The sequence below is a fragment of the Hemiscyllium ocellatum genome, chromosome 17 (assembly GCF_020745735.1).
Source record: "Hemiscyllium ocellatum isolate sHemOce1 chromosome 17, sHemOce1.pat.X.cur, whole genome shotgun sequence".
In the NCBI taxonomy this organism is placed as follows: Eukaryota; Metazoa; Chordata; class Chondrichthyes; order Orectolobiformes; family Hemiscylliidae; genus Hemiscyllium; species Hemiscyllium ocellatum.
In genome coordinates, this window is record NC_083417.1 from 45,750,874 (window position 1) to 45,769,879 (window position 19,006).

Below are 19,006 nucleotides of genomic sequence, written 5' to 3' on the forward strand. Positions count from 1 at the left end.
GTTTCACCTCCCAAATAATACTTTTAACCGTAACCAGATATGCTTAAAACTTGCAGTGAGCTCATCTTGAAAGCTGTCACACTGAAAGAAGCTTGCCATGCATTTGAGGAGAAATCTTGCTGTGAATTATTACATAATGTCATCCTTCTGGGCTATGAGGCACTTTTTACCGAGACCATTAACACATAGGAAAGAGGAATAAGGTGATAACTTAAATCCATGCAAACAGAGCGACCAAAGAGTTCCTGGTTTCGAGACATAGGCAGCAGAAAAATAGCAAGAGGTTGGGTAGCTTTCCCAGTGGCAAACAGGAAGCTGGATTGGCTGTCAACTGGATGGAATTAGACACAAGTCCTCCTACTGGTTGGAATTTGATATTCAGTTTAGCTCCAGCCCCACTTCCCCATTAGGGGCAATTTAGATCACTCAGTCACACTTTGTCAGTTCCAGAGCACATTCCCCCCTACCCAACACAAAACCCGGAGGGTGTTAGCCTCTGTATGGCTGGGGGAGTGATTGGAGCCTGAGGCCCCATGGTAGAGGATGCGGGCTTTGAAGAGACCCCTCTGGGATTCCCCTCCAATCAAAGGGGTTTGCTTTAATGGTGCCTTGGATTTTCTTTTTAAGTAAACCTCTCTGAAGCGTGTCACTGTGCTGATGGAGCCATTTCAAGAGGAGCACTGAACTCGTAGGTGACTAATTAGGACTATCCCTATGCTGGTATCCCCATTGGAGGGCAAGTGTGGGACCACCATTTGGATTTGGCATCTGGATCTGGAAGCCTCTGGGAACATTGAGCTCATTTCTTTCTTCTTAATGCGTACAGTGATATTTAATAGAGATACAAATTGTACTTTCATACATCACCTTTTACCAATACCACCTTTGTTTTTGTATTCTGTTCAACACACCTTCTTTGGATACAAGGGATGGTATCTAATGGGACCTTGAAAAGTGTGCACCATGCAGGAAATCTGGGGAAAATCGTGTGAGAAGTTGAGTGAGGCCTTTCTCAAAAGGTGGGAGCGACTAGTGGCATTTTGCAACAGAGACCTGGATGCCAAGATGAGATTCTCACTAGGGAGTTGCAAGGTGCTTATCAGCAGGGATTATTACTCGGTATCACTCTCATCAACACCAAATCCCAAGTCATTAATGTGCAGCTTTCCATCATACAAGATGGATGGAAACTAGATACTGAGGAATTTTGACATGAATATCAGCATGAGTACACGTCTGCTCCAGTTTACCACTTGATCCTCTGGAATGCAACTTGGACACCCAGTGCCAGTGTCTTAAGGCATGCTCCGGGGCACTGGCAACTTGCATTCCACGTTCACCAGGATCTCAAGGTGCTTGTCCACAAAGTGAGGTACTAATTACCCCCTGACTGCCATCATAACAGCCAAACTATGTGCAGGACAGCTCTAGAATGCAAGTGCTTGTCCAGCTGCACAACGTGCTTTCAAATATGATGCCAGTGCCAGCAATGCCAGTCTATTCCAGGATATCCTGGAAGAGGTTAGAACTTGCGTCTGTGCCAAGTGTTTGAACTGGGCTAGCACCGGAGAATAGGAATGCCTTCGGGGTGTGGTAGGTAACTAATGAGGCAGATCTGGGACAATAGCATAAGAAAACTCACTAAATCTCAGAGAGAAACCCTACACAAAACTCATTGAATGTGACAATTAACCAAACAATTCAGTCTATTATTGTTCATTAGGGACACCTATTTGCTGCTATATCCAGCAGAAAGAGTAATAAACTCAGCACTGACAAAGTTATATCTGAAAGAACAGGGGAAATATTTGTGTTTGTAAGTGGATGCAAAAGGTTTGGATAAGTTATTCATAGAATTCTCATGCTTTTATTATGATGGATATAATCTATAAATATAACAGGTGAATAGGCTGCTGCATTCCATTTCTTAGCTCTCACATGAAGAAATAGTTGCCTGGATGAGATACCAGAGAAGATTCACCAAATTAAGTATAAGCAGAGACATTTCCCTCTTCTTTCATTCAGGGTGGACACAGCATTTGTTTCCCACCTCTAATTACCCTTGCACTTGTTAGGTCATTTCAGAGGGCAATTAAAAATCAACTGGATTGCTCGGAGCCTGGACACTTGCATTGGACAAATGGACGGCAACTTTCTTTTCCCCCTTAGGTGACATTAACAAACCAGATTGCTTTTCATTCATGGATGTCGGCTTCACTGGCTGGACCATGATTTATTGCCCATCCCTAATGTGACAGTTACGAGTCTGTGGGTCTGGAGCCCCACATAGGCCAGACCAGGTAAGGATGGCAGATTTCCTTCCCTGAAGAACACTAGTGAGCCAGATAGATTTATCCCCCTTGACAATCAGTAACAGTTTCATAGTTATCATTAGACTCTTCATTCCAGATTTTTATTGAATTCAAATTCCACCATCTGCTGTGAGGGGATTTGAACCCTGTCCCCAGAACTTACTCAAGTCTCTGGAGTAATAGTCCAACAATAATAGCCCTAGGCCATTTCCTAAACAGCTGGGTTTTAACAACAGTCAGTGACAGTTGCCAGGCTCACTATGACTGACAGTGCCACCCACTTATGGATACAAGTCCAAAATGTTTTCAGTCTCCAGTTGTATTTGAATTTAACACAAGATGCAGGCATTGTCAGACAACGTCACTGCGACTCACTGCTTGTGCAATGTTGGGAAGTCAGGCAGCTCAAGTGAATGGAATTCTAGGAAGGAGATGGCACTGGTTAACAGTCCGTTATGGTATTTTTGTACTGCCTGGTACAGATTGGGACATCCCATGCAACAATCTTCCTTCTGTAACTCCTCATTTAACAAGGCTAAGCTAATATTGCTGTGCTGCTTTGCAAAGTAATGCTGGCAGAATCTGGAGAATGCTTGTGGAATTTCTGTCAAAATGTATTTCGAAGGTTTTCATCAGAAATTATGTTTACTTCAGTTGAACTCTGGGGCTGGCTCAGATAAAAGCAAAATACTGCAGTTGCTGGAAATCTGAAACATACACACAAACAATGCTGGAGGAACTAAGCAGGCCTGGCAGCATCTGGCGGTGGAGAGAGAAAAACAGTTAAAGTCTCAATTTTGGCAATTACTTCTTCAAATAGAAAATATGATATGGGATAGATTCTGAAGTTGTCATACAGAACTCAAAATGTTCGCTGTTTCTCTCTCCTCAGATGTTACAAACCTGTTGAGTTTCTCCAGTGTTCTCTGTGCTTGTTACTGACTCAGAGTGCTTGGTTGGATTTTCAATGTGACAGTTGTTTTCTTGATATTGAAGACAGACTGTGCACCCAACATTTTGTGTATTCTGCTGAATTCAGTTGCCCTCCACGGTTGTGGCACACTACTCAATGTAATAGCCCAAAGAAACATCTGCTTAAAATGGCGGAGTGCTCCAACCCAGGATAAGGAACGTATCTTGCATAAGGTTCATGAAATGATCTCAGAAGTATTTTCATGTCACTTTTATTACAGTCAAAATAAAAGAAATTAAAAGATCAGTTACAAGAGAGAAAGAAAACATTTGTTTCTGGGTGAATAAACAAGTACACTTCACTGAAAGGTCAATCAATAATACTCCAACTATCGCTTTTCAATAATTAAATCTTAAATAAGATCACAAATTTTAATACAAAAAAATTAAATACAAACCGAAGTAAAAATATTAAACATGATTGATTTTGGTTTACAGGCTATTTCGCTAGCCATTCCTAACTTGACTACTGCATTAAAGAGGAGCTTTTTTAAAGCATTTGGCCTTATACACAGAAGCCTCCTTTAAAGGAGGCACAGTTAAATTGAGCACACTATGCTAAGAAATTGCCGTACAAAAAGCAATTCCTACAATACAGTACATAGTAAAATAACTCTTTTTGGTTGCAGAACAAATAAATGATACTACCAGTGGAAAAGGTGTTATTATACAAGTGTCACATGACAGCTTATTACATAATGAACCTGGTTTCTTAAGAACTTAGAAAATAATTACATCTGAGAAACCAACATTCTTAAACTTGATCGTTGTGTACAATTTGTAGAATGGAAACAATTATTGAGCAAAACAGCTTAACTCTCCTTTAACCCATCAAAAAGCAATTGCGTTATTGTGAAGAAAATTGTAGTTAGCATTCCATTTAAGTAATACGCTTCACTCAGTATCTTAAGTCTCAACCGGACACGATGACATCACTGTCAGAGAAGAAAAGTCGTTTTTCCATCTGAGTCTTCTCAAAGTCTTCAGCAATCATGCAGAGGCATGTCATTTACTAAAAGCCATGCCCTTTAAGTTCATGTCAAACAAAATAATCATCTGAAGCTACATTACACAATGTAAAATGGCTAGCTCTCCAGGCACTGGCAGAAATGGCAGGTGGGCCTAAAGAAAGTCTGTACAGCCTGTCACTGGAAAGCCTTCTGAAGTCTGTGCCCATGTAGTTACAAGGAAACAAAGCATGTCACAGCCTGCCTTTCAGAACATCTTCTTGGCAGTCTGTCTGACAAATGCAGAGTTTTGGCTGCAAAACGTCGATGGCAAATCTTCACTTCACAGAAGCAGTACAGCTCTGATTACGAGAGGCAACCCACGCCATGAAGATATCCCTACAGAAGACACAAGATTTTAGCCTCACTGCTATTATACTTAATCAGACGCAACATAATACAAAAACTCTCAGCACTATAATATGTACTCCAAGGCCAGCTGGATGATTAAACTCCAGTTTTTCTGCTGCCAATCAATCTGAACAGGAGAATGAAAATGACATTTGAGCAATGGGTTGAAATTAAATGTTAGTGACAACATACATCTTAACCTTTATCAGATCAGAACTTACAAGAAATATTCCAGACAAAAAGTATTGGATAAGGTGTACATTGACAGATTTACCTTGTGATCTTACCACATCACATTACCTGGCTCATAATTTCAAATCTGCAAATAGGAAGGTTGTAACTGGGGAAATCAACATAGACTAAACACACTCAGCACTCTTCTCAGTGGAATTTTCTATAACTTTTCAATTCCCCAATACATGTTCAATAAAACATCACAAAATGCAACATTTTTTTAAAAAAAGCAAACATTGACACCCAGACCAAACTGTGTTTCTGTTTGTATTTTCCACATTTTGCACTCCATCACTAACAAGAACAAAGATTACAAACCCCTGCATGCGTATCACTATTTTCATTGCTTAGAAATAGGGAACTGCAGAAAACATCAGCTTTAAAAGTATTTCTAAATAAGTAAGCAATTGTAAGGACCATGTACACCACTCAAGAGGTCAGATATTGATGTATTTTTGTTCAGAGTTTCAACCAGGAGGAGGAATTAAACAGTTCAAAGAACTAATAGCAAAAATTTATGTTCAACCAAAGTAAAAGGAAACGTTTAGATACATAAACAGGTCTTGTGGCCCTATTTACTACAGCGCAGCACAAGTTCATCACATTTACTATTGTATAACTGTATTGGGTGAAGCAAATGTGTTTAACACCTTCAAAATTCACCAGAGTGGTGAGTAGGTGCTAACGTGTCCTGTGTAAAGCATCTGAAATATCTATCGTATCCATCATCCATTCTAAACTCTCCAGATCAAGGACCTCCAGTTTTAAAAAGGACTGTTTAGTCAGTAAATGATGCATGGTTCTTCAATGAAAAACAACTACTTGTACATCCAGAAGGTTCATCCGCTGATACATTACTACACTTGATGGGACAATCAGTATTTGGTCTGTCCTAAGCTGATGTGATTGATGGCTCAGATCAAGTTTTAATATAATGAAAATGAATATACTAAGGCTTGTACACAGTCACATTCAAAACAGCATAAAAAATATTGGTTATTTCTTGTTTCCAGCCACAAATGAACTTCCACCAAAAATGTCAGTTAAATATCATCTACCACTGCAGATATTAATATTTTGTAAAAGGAGAGTTATTTTTTAAATTTATAGTTATGATTACTGCTTGCACAGGAATTGTTTTTGCTGTGTGTGTTTTGAAAATACTTTTTTTATTTAGATAAAGTAACTAATCTGATAAAACAGGTGTATGTGAAATATTACCTGCAGTGGTTAACTACACACTCGCTGCTACAGTATTCATTATCCCACTCCACGCTCTGGGTTGGTGGATTTGTGCAGCCAGTCCTCATGCATCGTATTGGAGTGGTAGCACCCACAGGAGCTGGTGGGGGAGAGCTGATGATAGGCTGGACTTCAGGCGGAGGTGGTGAAAAGGTCTGGAAGTAGTTAAAAACTATTTAAATAGGTGAATCTTTTCTAATTAATGCAATGTTTAAATGGTACTGCGTTGGACAGCAAGGAGCCAGAGAATTTATCTATCTCTGTAATGCTCAAATCAAGATGTAAATGTCCTAGAATATGCATCAATAGTTGGTAAGGAATAATGATACTAACTGTTCCTGCAATGAATAACCAGGGGTCCCTATAAGGTGTTTTCACTCCTAATAAGTTGCCTTCCTATGCAGAAAGTAAGACTGCACCCTGAGCTAGCCTCATGGTAAACACAGCGTCTACACAATGGAAGGGAATAATGAAAATAGCCAGTCTGAGTTCTGAATGCAGAGGTCAAGCACTAAACCTTATACATAGTAACAGAACTCACAATCATTCCTTTCAAGGGAGTGATTGACCTACAGATACAGGAATGAAGAAAATTATACTTACTTTGGCTTCCAACAGACAAAAGGAGGCAAGCATTGCATACAAATTAGAGATGCAAAATACTCTGCAGCAAAAGAGGGTTCATTTTAAGCAATGCCATCTCAAAAGAGCATTATATTCAGAGAGCTTGTCCTTGTGAATTCCACACAATAATTGGTAATTAGAATTCAAATTAAAAATGAGTAAAAATACCATTTTGAACACTTTAACCTTAGAACTTGGATCAACAGCATGCTGCTCAAATATGCTGTCCTTTCTCTGCATTTTCACAAAGCAGTGTCAGCACGAGAAACCTGGGTGGAGACACTTTTTTGTTGAATCACCATCTATGTCGCTTTGTTACATGCAACATAATTACAAAAAGACTAACAAAAGCAGAACTATATTCCTGCCTCCTTCCTTTATCTGATACTACATTATGACAATACCATGTTTCCATGGCAACAAACAGATAACCTGTATTGAAAGAAAACAATGATAGATTACATGTACATGTGGTGTCATATCCAATTAAGTCAAATTGACTGTCTACTGCACTATGCTCCTACCCACACGGCTGATCAATAAATATGGGCTAAATCCAACAAAGTTTTCTATTTTTTCCCATCCCAATCTACTAAGTCCAAGACAGATCATGCTACTATGATCCAAACACTGCTGCTAAGGGGGCAGGTGGTGCATAGACACCATTCAGTCGTGGCCTATTCAGTCCAAACTACTCTAACACTCCATTCATGCATAGCAAAACACCATCTGGTCCTATTTTCCCTCCAGCAATCACAGCTGACCAAAAACGATGATAACAGCTGTTACAAAACAAAAGCCAAACAAAGGGGCAAGAAAGGTTATACTCAAGTCCAGTACTGCAAACTACTCCGTGAAGTGGGTAATAGAAAGAAGCCTTTCAAATGCTTAAAGACTATTCAATAGCGTAAGGCAGAAGACACTGGTTAAACCTGAGATATTTAATCCATCTGTCTAGAAATACTGCAAACATCAATGGATCAGGTGATAATGGCTGACTGAAATTATGCTGCGTACAGTCACCAGGGTTGTTATACTCTAACTTAGTGATTAATGACCTTGTGCCAAATTTAATTAAAACTTTTTGTGTTCATTCAACTAATGTCAAAACTGTTTAATGGGAATGAAGATACAGCTTTCCACCATGAGAAAGTATCTTCTCTCGCCGCATTCCATAAAAAGAAATAAAATTATTTAAACCGTGTTGAGTTAAATAAAATTGAAACTCATTGTATTCTTTTATGTCACTGTACATTTTTAAAATCTAAAATATGTGTGTCATGAATAGGCAATAGTGGGATAGAAAACTTGTGTTACACAAGTGAGATATCACATTATAATTTTATATGGACGGCATCTAATTTCCCTAGGGTAGAATGAGTCATGCAAGCTTTAATTTCTGAACGAGCCAAAAATAAGCATAAATTAAAGTACGAATCATATTACTCTTTTGTCAAAAGACAAAAATGTAATTATACCTGGCAATAAAATACAAAAGCTGATTTGGGTTGGATTATCTTTATACAGCAACATTGTCTAATTTATATTAATTTTCTGATAGCAGATGAAATGTAAATTGGAGGAGATAAGTTCTGCACACAAATCTTTCTTTCCCTCTCATCTAATTTATTCCAAGCAATGAATTTAAGAATTTAATCAGATCACCACAACACTATTAAATATTTGTACACAAGGATCAAAATGCTGCACAGTTGCAGAACACAGGCAAAAACCATGTTTCCTTATCAATGAAACAATGTGGTCCAGGCTCAACACAATACCTGCTATTTCGTAAGTGCTCATTATTTTAATTTCTGTTTATAACTAATAGCTGGTAGCTATGGACACATACTATAGCATGTCCCTAGTGTGTATTGGGATTCCAGTCATGCATGACACTTGCTGTTTTTAATTTTCATTTTATCATCAGCAGTTTAAGGTTGTTGCCAGCGCTCATTTGCAATTTTAACCAGACTTCTTCACTATAGCTTCTGACAGGACAGATGCTGTAATTAATCACTGGAGACAGCTGGGGACGGCAGCCATGCTGTTCCAGAAAACATTACGATGGCAGCCTCATTTCTGAAGCACTTGGATGAGAAATGAAATAATGTGAACTGCTAATCCCATCTGTGTGCAGGCAGTAGGCACAAAGGTGCTCAGTACTTTTTCACAATACTATTAATACAAATTACAGAATCATTTACTGGTGAGAAAGGAGACAACTGACAAGATATTCTACTTCTGAGATCTATTTACAAGAACACACAATTTGTTATAACAGATGCCATTTCTTTAATACATTTACTGAAATTATTTCTAAATGGAAATTCATGTGCATCAATGAAAATCCTTTCACTCCACTTTTGTGTGCAGGGTGATCAGTTGCAGAGCACTGTGTTTCAGTTGGAGGTTTTCTGGATGGTTAAATGGGAAGGATTATCACAAATTTGTAAGTAATATGATGTAAGCAAGTTCCACTGAAAAATATTGTTTGTAAAATGTAAAGCACAAGTAACCCCAATTTGGGGGAGTTTCTTATACAGTTCCTGTTTCAGAACAAAAACTCATTTCTAGATTCTTTATTTTAATGTTCAATGGTTATTGGAGGTAGGAAAGCTGATATATTTGTAAAACATATAGGTACATAGAGAGCATGTAGTGCCTTTCCTGACTGCCATCCAATTGTGAAGTAAAATGAGAGTATTATGTATTGAATTCAGTCCAGGAGTATAAAAGGATGACCAAAACCAATGAATTATGGAAGTCTTTCAGAACTAAAATCTATTCATTTATGGATTTTTAAAGTATACAGAACCAATTTTTTTCCCTTCAAGTAATACATTTGCTGATTTATCCAGAAGGAAAGATCACTACCCACTATTCCCTGGATGGCATGTTTTTTTGGTCCCTTTCTGAATATTTACTTGCAAATATATCACCATTCCTTCACTGTCACTGTGTCAAAATCCTGGAATTCCCTCCTTAAGGGCATTGTGGGTCAATCTATAGCACATGGACTGCAGAGGTTCAAGAAGGCAGCTTAGCACCTTTTGAAGGACAACAAGGGATGGCCCAGCCATCGATGCCCACCTTCCACCAGCAAATCAAAAATATTAACTAACACCATCTGAATGGTAAAACCCACTACTGAGAGCATTCAATGTGAATCAGTGCAAGTTTACTTTTAATTGGTGTGGTAGAATTGTGAAAACCATGTTAATCCCAATAAAATAATAAACAAATATAGAATCTGGCAATTAATTCAACTGAATTCACAATCTGTAATGAGACAGACTCATTTATTAGAAGTCACCAATTTTGCAAAGGGTTTCTTGGTCAATGTAAATCTTTCCTTATTGATCTAATTTTCCAGTCATTCTTTGACAAAATATATATACATCTCATCTTAAATATTTAAACAGGACTATACCAATTACCACACATCTTTCATGTTATGACTTTTATTTAAACAACTTGTTGGATTACGGTTTTAAAGAAATAAGGGCAAAATATCACTGTAGAAAATGTAAATTATATATCGTATGTCACAATTAAAATCCTCAGCTCACTTTTAATCAACATAAAATGCATAACTGATATTTTTAAAAAATCTATGTTGGGTTAATTTTACCATAAAAAAGTTTTGTGAAGTAAATTTTTATTTAAGTTGTATTTACATTGTAAAAAACATAGTCTGAGGTCAGTAATACACCAAATTCATCAAACTATTAAATATCTATTAGTCACGTCAGTTTAAGATCTCACGCCACCTTGTTTTCCTGGAAGGGTTTCATGTTAAGAAGTTACTGACCTGTGGCAATACTTGGGTCTGAGCCTGGGTTTGTAGTGGAGATTGTTGTTGCTGAGCTGGCTGTGGACTCGATCGTGTGGGCACTGGCGAAGTGATCTGTGAGGCCACCACTGACTGTGAGGCAACAGGGGAATGCTGAGGTGGCGAGTGCTGAGGTGGATGCTGCTGTTGCAGCTGCTGGATTTGCTGTTTCTGCATGTGCTGTAATTGCATCTGCTGTAACTGCTGCTGAATCTGCTGTTGTTGCAACTGCTGCTGTAGCTGCTGCTGCATGTGCTGCTGAAGCTGCTGTTGGTGCATTTGATGGTGCATCTGATGTTGCTGCATTTGATGCTGCTGTATTTGGTGCTGATGCTGAATTTGCTGGTGCTGCATTTGCTGTTGTAGTTGTTGCTGCATTTGATGCTGCTGAAAGTGTTGCAATTGATGCTGCTGCATTTGTTGTATCTGGTGCTGCTGAGGCTGCAATGGAGGGCTCAGCTGGGGTGAAGGTGGAGTGGGGACCATAGTGGTGCCCATAGGTGCAGCAATATTTGTTGACATGTTTGGCGCTATGGTAACGGATGCCACCAGCTGACTGCCTTGCAAGGGCAACCGCATTGGTTTGGGGGCTATTGCTCTTGGCAGTGTCTGGGTTGATGCTGAGACAGATGCATGTTGGGAAAGTGATGGATTCATAAGAAGGGAAGTTGAAAGACTAGTCGATGCTAAAGTCTGCTGAACAGAACGCATGGTCTGTGCTTCAGCTGATTCTGCAGCAGCCTATGGAGAGAACAAAACATTGGAACCATAAACAAAGTAGCACTTTCGAACTTCCATGAAACACACCACATTCACATACAACAACAACAATAAATTTTTTAGGAAATGTAGCTGAAATTTTGTACCATTCAGGGAATTACATAGCCACAGTCTCTCCATCGCTCTTAAAAGTATTCCACATAAAATTGTCAGCACTGCGGCCAGATGGTCATAGGCTGCCTTTTTTTCTTTTCTCCATTTCTGATTATACATTGTGTACCAACAGGTATTGTGGCACAGTGGCAGTATCCCTGACTTTGAGCCAGAATCTCCAGGTTTAAGTCCCAGTGTTGGATTAGAAAGCCAAGGGAGTTCATAATGCAACAAAACATGGCAGGCATTAAGAGTGAGAGAGAGTGCTGGTTAGCCATAGGATAAAAATAAATTGAAGCTTTGGCCATCTCAGTCCAGAGTTTACACTCCAACTGACATGGAAGTGTGTACGTTGTTCTGTAACTTTGATTGCTTGGAAGGTCAGTTGGCTGGAGGATTGGCAGGAATTTGATTGGTGTGAACAATATGCAATGTGATCCTTGTTCCTGCTAGTCATAGAGCTATACAGCAGGGAAACAGACCCTTTGGTCCAACACATCCATGCTGACTAGATATCTTAAACTAATCTAGTCCCTTTTACCAGTACTTTGCCCATATCCATCTAAACCTTCCTATTCATGTACCCATCCAGATTCCTTTTAAATGCTGTAATTGTACCAGCTTCCATCACTTCCTCTGGCAGCTCATTTTATATACACCCCACCATTTGCGTGAAAAAGTTGTTGCTCAGGTCCCTTTTAAATCTTTCCCCTCTAAACCTATGCCCTCTACTTCTGGACTCCCCCACACCAGGGAAAATAACTTGTCTATTTATCTTATCCATTTCCTTCATGCTTTTATAAACCTCTACAAGGTCACCCCTCAGCCTCCGATACACCAGGGAAAACAGCCCCAGCCTATTCAGCCTCTCCAGATAGCTCAAATCCTCCAACCCTGATAATATCCTTGTAAATTGTTTCTGAACTCTTTCAAGTTTCATTACATTATTCCTATAGAAGGGAGACCAGAACTGCATACAATATTCCAAAAGTGGTCAAACCAATGTGCTGTACAGCTCAGATAGATTTAGTATCTATATCCTTGCCCTATCTATGGTGGAGGTGATGGTAGTGTGGATTAGACTGGTCTTCAGCCAAACAACTGAAAATAAACAGAGGCATAAATAAAAGGAACTTGTTACTCTAAGTGACCAGCTCCTCCATCAAAGATAATCAAGGGGATGCCTCAAGGGGAATTCCTTCTTTATTATATCTGCTCTAGTATGTACCAAACAAAATAGAGATAGATATATAGGGAGTAGCAGGTTGACAAGATCAACTCGGATTAGCGATGGATAAATGCTTTTGTATGCGTTTACCTACTTTTCCTCTGATTTCAGGAAGATTAAATACAAATATGCGATCATAATTGTTCAGTGGAATGGACTGTAACAGTTTCAAACAGTTCTTGGGCACCTTTTGGATATGGTCAGTCAACTGGTAAGTTGATATTGTGGATCATTATCAGGTCACTGTGGAGGAACACTTACTCAACCATCCATGTAATAAAAAGCAGTAACAAAAATCGGATAATATCAATAACATGCTGTGATAAATATCAATTAGAGTAAATTTAAACTAGGAAGTGGAGTAATATGGAAATCATAAACATGCCTATAGCACTTTTGATATTTTTATTGATGCAGCAATCAATTGCTTCTTCATGTTTTTAACAACAGGTGCTCATGAAAAAATATTGAGAAAATGCCACATTATTGAGATAATTCTTTAGGAATGACCTTTCTTTAAATGTGCTCATTCATGAGAAAAATAAGTAATACGTTTTATGTAATTCAGCTGAATAACATTAAGCAAAGTGATCTCAGTTTATTTTTTTTTTCAAGGCAAATAATTTGAAAGAACTCCGATTGCTTACTGTTCCAGTGCATTCAATTCACACCATTGTACTCGTGACATTTAACATGTTTCCAACTCCAAATAATGGATGCGATGCTACCTAGCTGTAAAACTCTGTCAAATAATTTGTCAAACACTACACATTAAAAATAAGTAGTTGAACCTTAAGAGCAAGATTAGATCTCATGGAATTCAGGGAGAACTAGCCATTTGGATACAGACTGGATCAAAGGTAGAAGACAGAGGGTGGTGGTGGAGGGTTGTTTCCCAGACTGGAGGCCTGTGACCAGTGGAGTGCCACAAGGATCGGTGCTGGGTCCACTACTTTTCATCATTTATATAAATGATTTGGATGTGAGCATAAGAGGTATAGTTAGTAAGTATGCAAATTGGAGGTGTAGTGAACAGTGAAGAAGGTTACCTCAGATTACAACGGGATCTTGATCAGATGGGCCAATGGGCTGAGAAGTGGCAGATGGAGTTTAATTTAGATAAATTTGAGGTGCTGCATTTTGGGAAAGCAAATCTTAGCAGGACTTATACACTTAGTGGTAAGGTCATTGGGAAAGTTGCTGAACAAAGAGACCTTGGAATGCAGGTTCATGGCTCCTTGAAAGTGGAATCGCAGGTAGATAGGATAGTGAAGACGGCGTTTGGTATGCTTTCCTTTATTGGTCAGAGTATTGAGTACAGGAGTTGGAAGGTCATGTTGTGTCTCAACAGGACACTGGTTAGGCCACTGTTGGAATATTGCGCGCAATTCTGATCTCCTTCCTATTGGAAAGATGTTGTGAAACCTGAAAGGGTTCAGAAAAGATTTACAAGATGTTGCCAGGTTTGGAGGATCTGAGTTATTGGGAGAAGTTGAAAAGGCTAGGGCTGTTTTCCCTGGAGCGTCAGAGGCTGAGGGGTGACCTTATCAAGTTTTATAAAATCATGAGGGGCATGGATAGGATAAATAGACAAAGTCTTTTCCCCGGAGTGGGGGAGTCCAGAACTAGAGGGCATAGATTTAGGGTGAGAGGGGAAAGATATAAAAGAGACCTAAAAGGCAACGTTTTCACACAGAAGGTGGTACATGTATGGAAATGAGCTGTCAGAGGAAGTGGTGGAGGCTAGTAAAATTGCAACATTTAAAAGGCATCTGGTTGGGTATATGAATAGGCAGGGTTTGGAGGAATATGGGCCTGGTGCTGGCAGGTGGAACTAGATTGGGTTGGGATATCTGGTCGGAATGGACGAGTTGGACCGAAGAGTCTGTTTCCATGCTGTACATCTCTGTGACTATCAGTCTCCAGATTCCTTTCCCAATTTGTCTTGATCAGAAGGTAGTAATCAGGCCCTTATCAAAATGAATTATCCAAATGTCCCATAAGTTTCAATAACATAGCACTGACTGATTTCTATTAGTATCTCATTAATAGGAGGAAAGACAGAACTTGAATTCATTAGCCTCAGAACATGTTAAATGCTGAACAGCTGAAATGCTGAATTAACTGTGAAGCAGTGCCATTGTTGTAAAGCAAGCAATGTGGTAGTGAAGTACAATAAAATCTTACAAATTGCAAAGAGACAATGTGTTTCTGGGAAATTGACTGAGGGATTAATATTGGGCAGGGTAAGGGGAGCAGTCCATTGATCTTTGAACACTGCGTCAAAAATTATGGTTCTGGAAAAGCACGGCAGGTCAGGCAGCATCCAAGGAGCACTCCTGTTCCTCAGATGTTGCCTGACTGGCTGTGCTTTTCTAGCACCACACTTTTTGATTCTGACTCCAGCATCTGCAGTCCTCACTTTCTCCTCTCCTTTGAATACTGTCGTGCGATATTTTAAATCCACTGGAGGAATCAGATGAGACCATGGTTTAGCATTTTATCTGTAAGACGACAATTTCTCAGTATGTACGGAGGCCCAGCCTAGATTATGTACTCAAATTACTGCGGCAGACTCGAACATACATTTGATTCAGATGCAAAATGCTACTACTGAATCACAACTGGCACATGTCATGTGGTAGTTCAAATTTGTTCGAAAAATAGTATATTTTATCTTTTAAGATTTTAGAAACAGTAAGAGACCCATGTAATTGCAATGACTTTTTCTGACAGTTGACAAATAATAAAATGTAAGCTAATTCTCCCAAAAATTCAATGCGTGTTGCACAAAATATTTTTGTTACTTGCTTTATGCTTTAATTTGTGACATAAAACCAAGTTCTGGTATGTGATTTGTGGACTTTTAATTACATTTGATCCAGAAGTAACCCACTAACAAACATGAATGACAGACTTTTCATTAAACAAACATCCCACATTCAGCATGTTCATTCAATATGCACTTTTTGAAGATTACCTTTGAAACAAGGCTGGCCCGGTATGCAGCAAGCGCTTTCAGATATTCCTTTTTAGCGGCTTCTGTCTTTCTTTTGTATACCTACATTCAAGAACAGATATTCTGAAATTTAAATGCTTGTACTTATTAACCTTGGACATTTATGACTCATAAGAAAACCATGCAGCAGGACATTGCAATATGTAATATACAGCAATTTTATAGCATTTGATTGTGGAAAGAGTTTTATTTATGCAGCGTCCAGATTTTTAGAAAAGCCAATATGTTATACAAAAATAACTTTCATTTCCATATAACCTTTAATGTAAAAAGGTACCAATGAATGGAAATAGACTGAATGAATGGAAATAGATTAGATTAGACTTCCTACAGTGTGGAAATAGGCCCTTCAGCCCAACAAGTCCATACTGACCCTCTGTAGAGTAACCCACCCCCCTCTGACTAATGCGCCTAACTCGATGGCAATTTAGCATGGCCAACTCACCTGACCTGCGCATCTTTTGGATTGTGGGAGGAAACCAGAGCACCTGGAGGAAACCCACACAGACACGGGGAGAATGTGCAAACTCCACACAGACAGACACCGAAGGCTAGAATCGAACCTGGGTGCCTGGCACTGAGTTAACAGTGCTAACCACTGACCCACCATACCATCCCTGGAAATGGGGTAGAAAATTGTCAGTAAAATAGGTAAGGACAGATTAGGGGAGGATAGCTAAATGTTAAGTGATAAATGGGGTGTTGATGTAAAAGGAAGAGAAAAGTGGAGGGTTATGGTGTTAGACACTGAAACATGGTATAGAATAAGATAAAGGAGAGGGGGAGAGTTAGGTGCTATATTGAGCTGACAACCTACATTTGTTATAGGCCATTCAGCCCTTTGAGCCTATACAATCATTTATAGAGTCAGAGCGTCATATAGCACATAAATAGATCCTTCAATCCAACTCATCTGCACCAACCAAGTTTCCCAAACCAAACTGGTCCCATTTGCCTGCATTTGACCCATATCCTGCTTAACCTTTTCTAATCACATACCTGTCCAAATGTCTTTTAAATGTTGTAACTGCACCTGCATCTACCACTTCCTCTGGTAGTTCACTTCACATATGAACCACCGTGTGTGAAAAATTTGCCCCTCAGGTTCTTTTAAATCTTTCTCCTCTCATCTTAAAAATATGCCCCTAGTTTTAAAATCCCCACCTTAGAGAAAAGGCCTTTGGTATTCACCTGATCTATGCCCCTCATGATTTTATAAATCTCTGTACCCCTCAATCTCCCACACTCCAGTGAAAACAGTCCCAGCCTATCCAGCCTCTCCTTATAACTCAAACCCTCCATTTCCAGCAACATCCTGTAAATCCTCTCCAATTTAATAATTCCTTCCCATAACAGGGTGGCTAGAACTGTACATAGTACTCCAAAAAGAGGTTACACCAATGTCCTGTACAATATCAAAATGATACCCTAACCCTAATACTCAATAGTCTGAGCAATGAAAGGAAGCATGCTAAACGTCTTCTTAACCACCCTGTCTGCCTGTGACACAACTTTCAATGAACTATGAACCTGAACCCCAAGTCTCTTTATTCTACAACACTACCCAGGACCCTATCATTAATTGTATTAATCCTGTCCTTGTTCGCTTTACCAAAATGCTATACCTCACACTTATCCAAATTAAACTCCATCTGCCATTACAATGGCCCAATTGATCAAAATCCATTTGTAACCTTAGAATTTCTAGGCCTTTTAGAATTTGTAATCTTGTAATCCCAGTGTAATCTTTAACCTTTTCCACTGTCCATTATACCACCAATTTTGGTGTCATCCACAAACATACCAACCATTCCTCCTAACTTCTCATCCAAATCGTTTATGTAGATGATAAACAACAGTGGACCCAGCACTGATCCCCATGGTACACTGCTGGTCACAGGACACCAGTAATAAAAACAACCCTCCACCGCCCTTCACTGTCTCCTGCTAACATCATTGCTGATTGTTGAATATAGAGAAATTTTAAGATAGAGAGGAGATAAGGAGCAGTACACACAGGGATACATGAGGACAGAAGGCTGATGACTAAACAGAATTTAGTGTGAATGAGATCATGGCTTGTTATGAAGAAGGTAGAAACAAACCTAGATTAAGGTGTTAGAAATGGGGGGTAGGGGAGTAACAATTTGTTCATTTGCCAAATTGTTGGACTAAATCAAATGTATGCAACACTGAGCTGGACACCAGAAAACAGGATTCTCACAGACCTCCTTGTTAAGGGAAATAACTCAGATTCGAAGAGAAAATGAATAAGAAATGAAAGCAGATGTTAGAAATCAAATTTAACAAGGATCACATAATCGCATTGTTACCTATTTGAGAAAAAAACCTACAGAATAGTGTGGAAAGTACTGGGGTTAATTCCAAGTTTGGGTGTTGATTGTGTGGGGTGGGCAATATCAGACTGGCCACCCCTACATTTTAGATTTTACATTCCATTGAATCAGCTGAAGATTTGTATAACAATCAACTAAATCAGTATCATTTATTCTTTGCCAAATGCCAAAGTTAAGATTACCCACTAGCTGATAAATTGGTGTGGATTTTTTTGGTCAAGTGGTGAAGCAAGGCAATTCCTCCTGACCAAAGAAACGGTTCCTGACCAAACAAAAATGCAGCAATAGCTGTGTACATAATTCTTTTTTCTCTAGGTGAATTTGTACCTGATCCCAAGTCCATTGAATTGCCAGGGCCCAGAAACAGATATGACATTGAGCAGACTAAGAAATAAATTCCACAGAACTATTCTCACAGATAGAAAGGCCTGAAATTAAAAACACTTAATATCTTTTACATTTTAAAAAAGTTTTAGATAATAAAACAAAATAGAATTAAGATTTATAGAAAACATGAATTTGTGGAAATTTTATTCTCCTAATGGAGAAATTGGACATTCTACAAATATTAAATCAGTTTCTTCAGAGCTTAGGAATATTCTTATTAATTATGAAGTTAATACACTATTAAAAACCCAATTCAACAGAATGTGCATTTTTCAAGAATTGTTTACAATATTAATACCAGCATAAAAGTGGAAGTTTTCATTAATGAACTCATCCATTGCCCAGAGTTTTGCACTCTGGAGATTACTCAACAATGCATCCTCAGGAGAAGCGTTAAATAGTTATCACTAGCTTCTGGATTTCCATGCTATTTTGATTACATGTGGGTTACAGCAATCGACATCAGTCTGTGTGGAGTGATGGTAGAAAATGCTGATAGTTTCAATATCATTATTACCGCAAAACATAAAATTTAATGCAACCCTGCCTCATTACCAACATCTAT

General features: G+C 38.9%; 1 protein-coding gene across 2 annotated transcripts in view; it reads right to left on the reverse strand.

The window, feature by feature from the left end:
* Positions 1-4,106: 4,106 nt before the first annotated feature.
* Positions 4,107-19,006, reverse strand: part of tox3 (TOX high mobility group box family member 3) — a 113,343-nt gene continuing 98,443 nt past the window's right edge. Inside the window, exons 6-9 of one of the 2 annotated variants that reach the window (XM_060837716.1) lie at positions 15,659-15,739; positions 10,557-11,318; positions 6,098-6,273; positions 4,107-4,630 (exon numbers count right to left, since the gene is read on the reverse strand). In XM_060837716.1, the coding sequence (XP_060693699.1) occupies positions 4,570-4,630; positions 6,098-6,273; positions 10,557-11,318; positions 15,659-15,739 (1,080 nt within the window). In that variant the 3' untranslated portion in view covers positions 4,107-4,569. The remainder of the gene's footprint in view (positions 4,631-6,097; positions 6,274-10,556; positions 11,319-15,658; positions 15,740-19,006) is intronic. The other variant, XM_060837717.1, reaches the window with a different exon arrangement.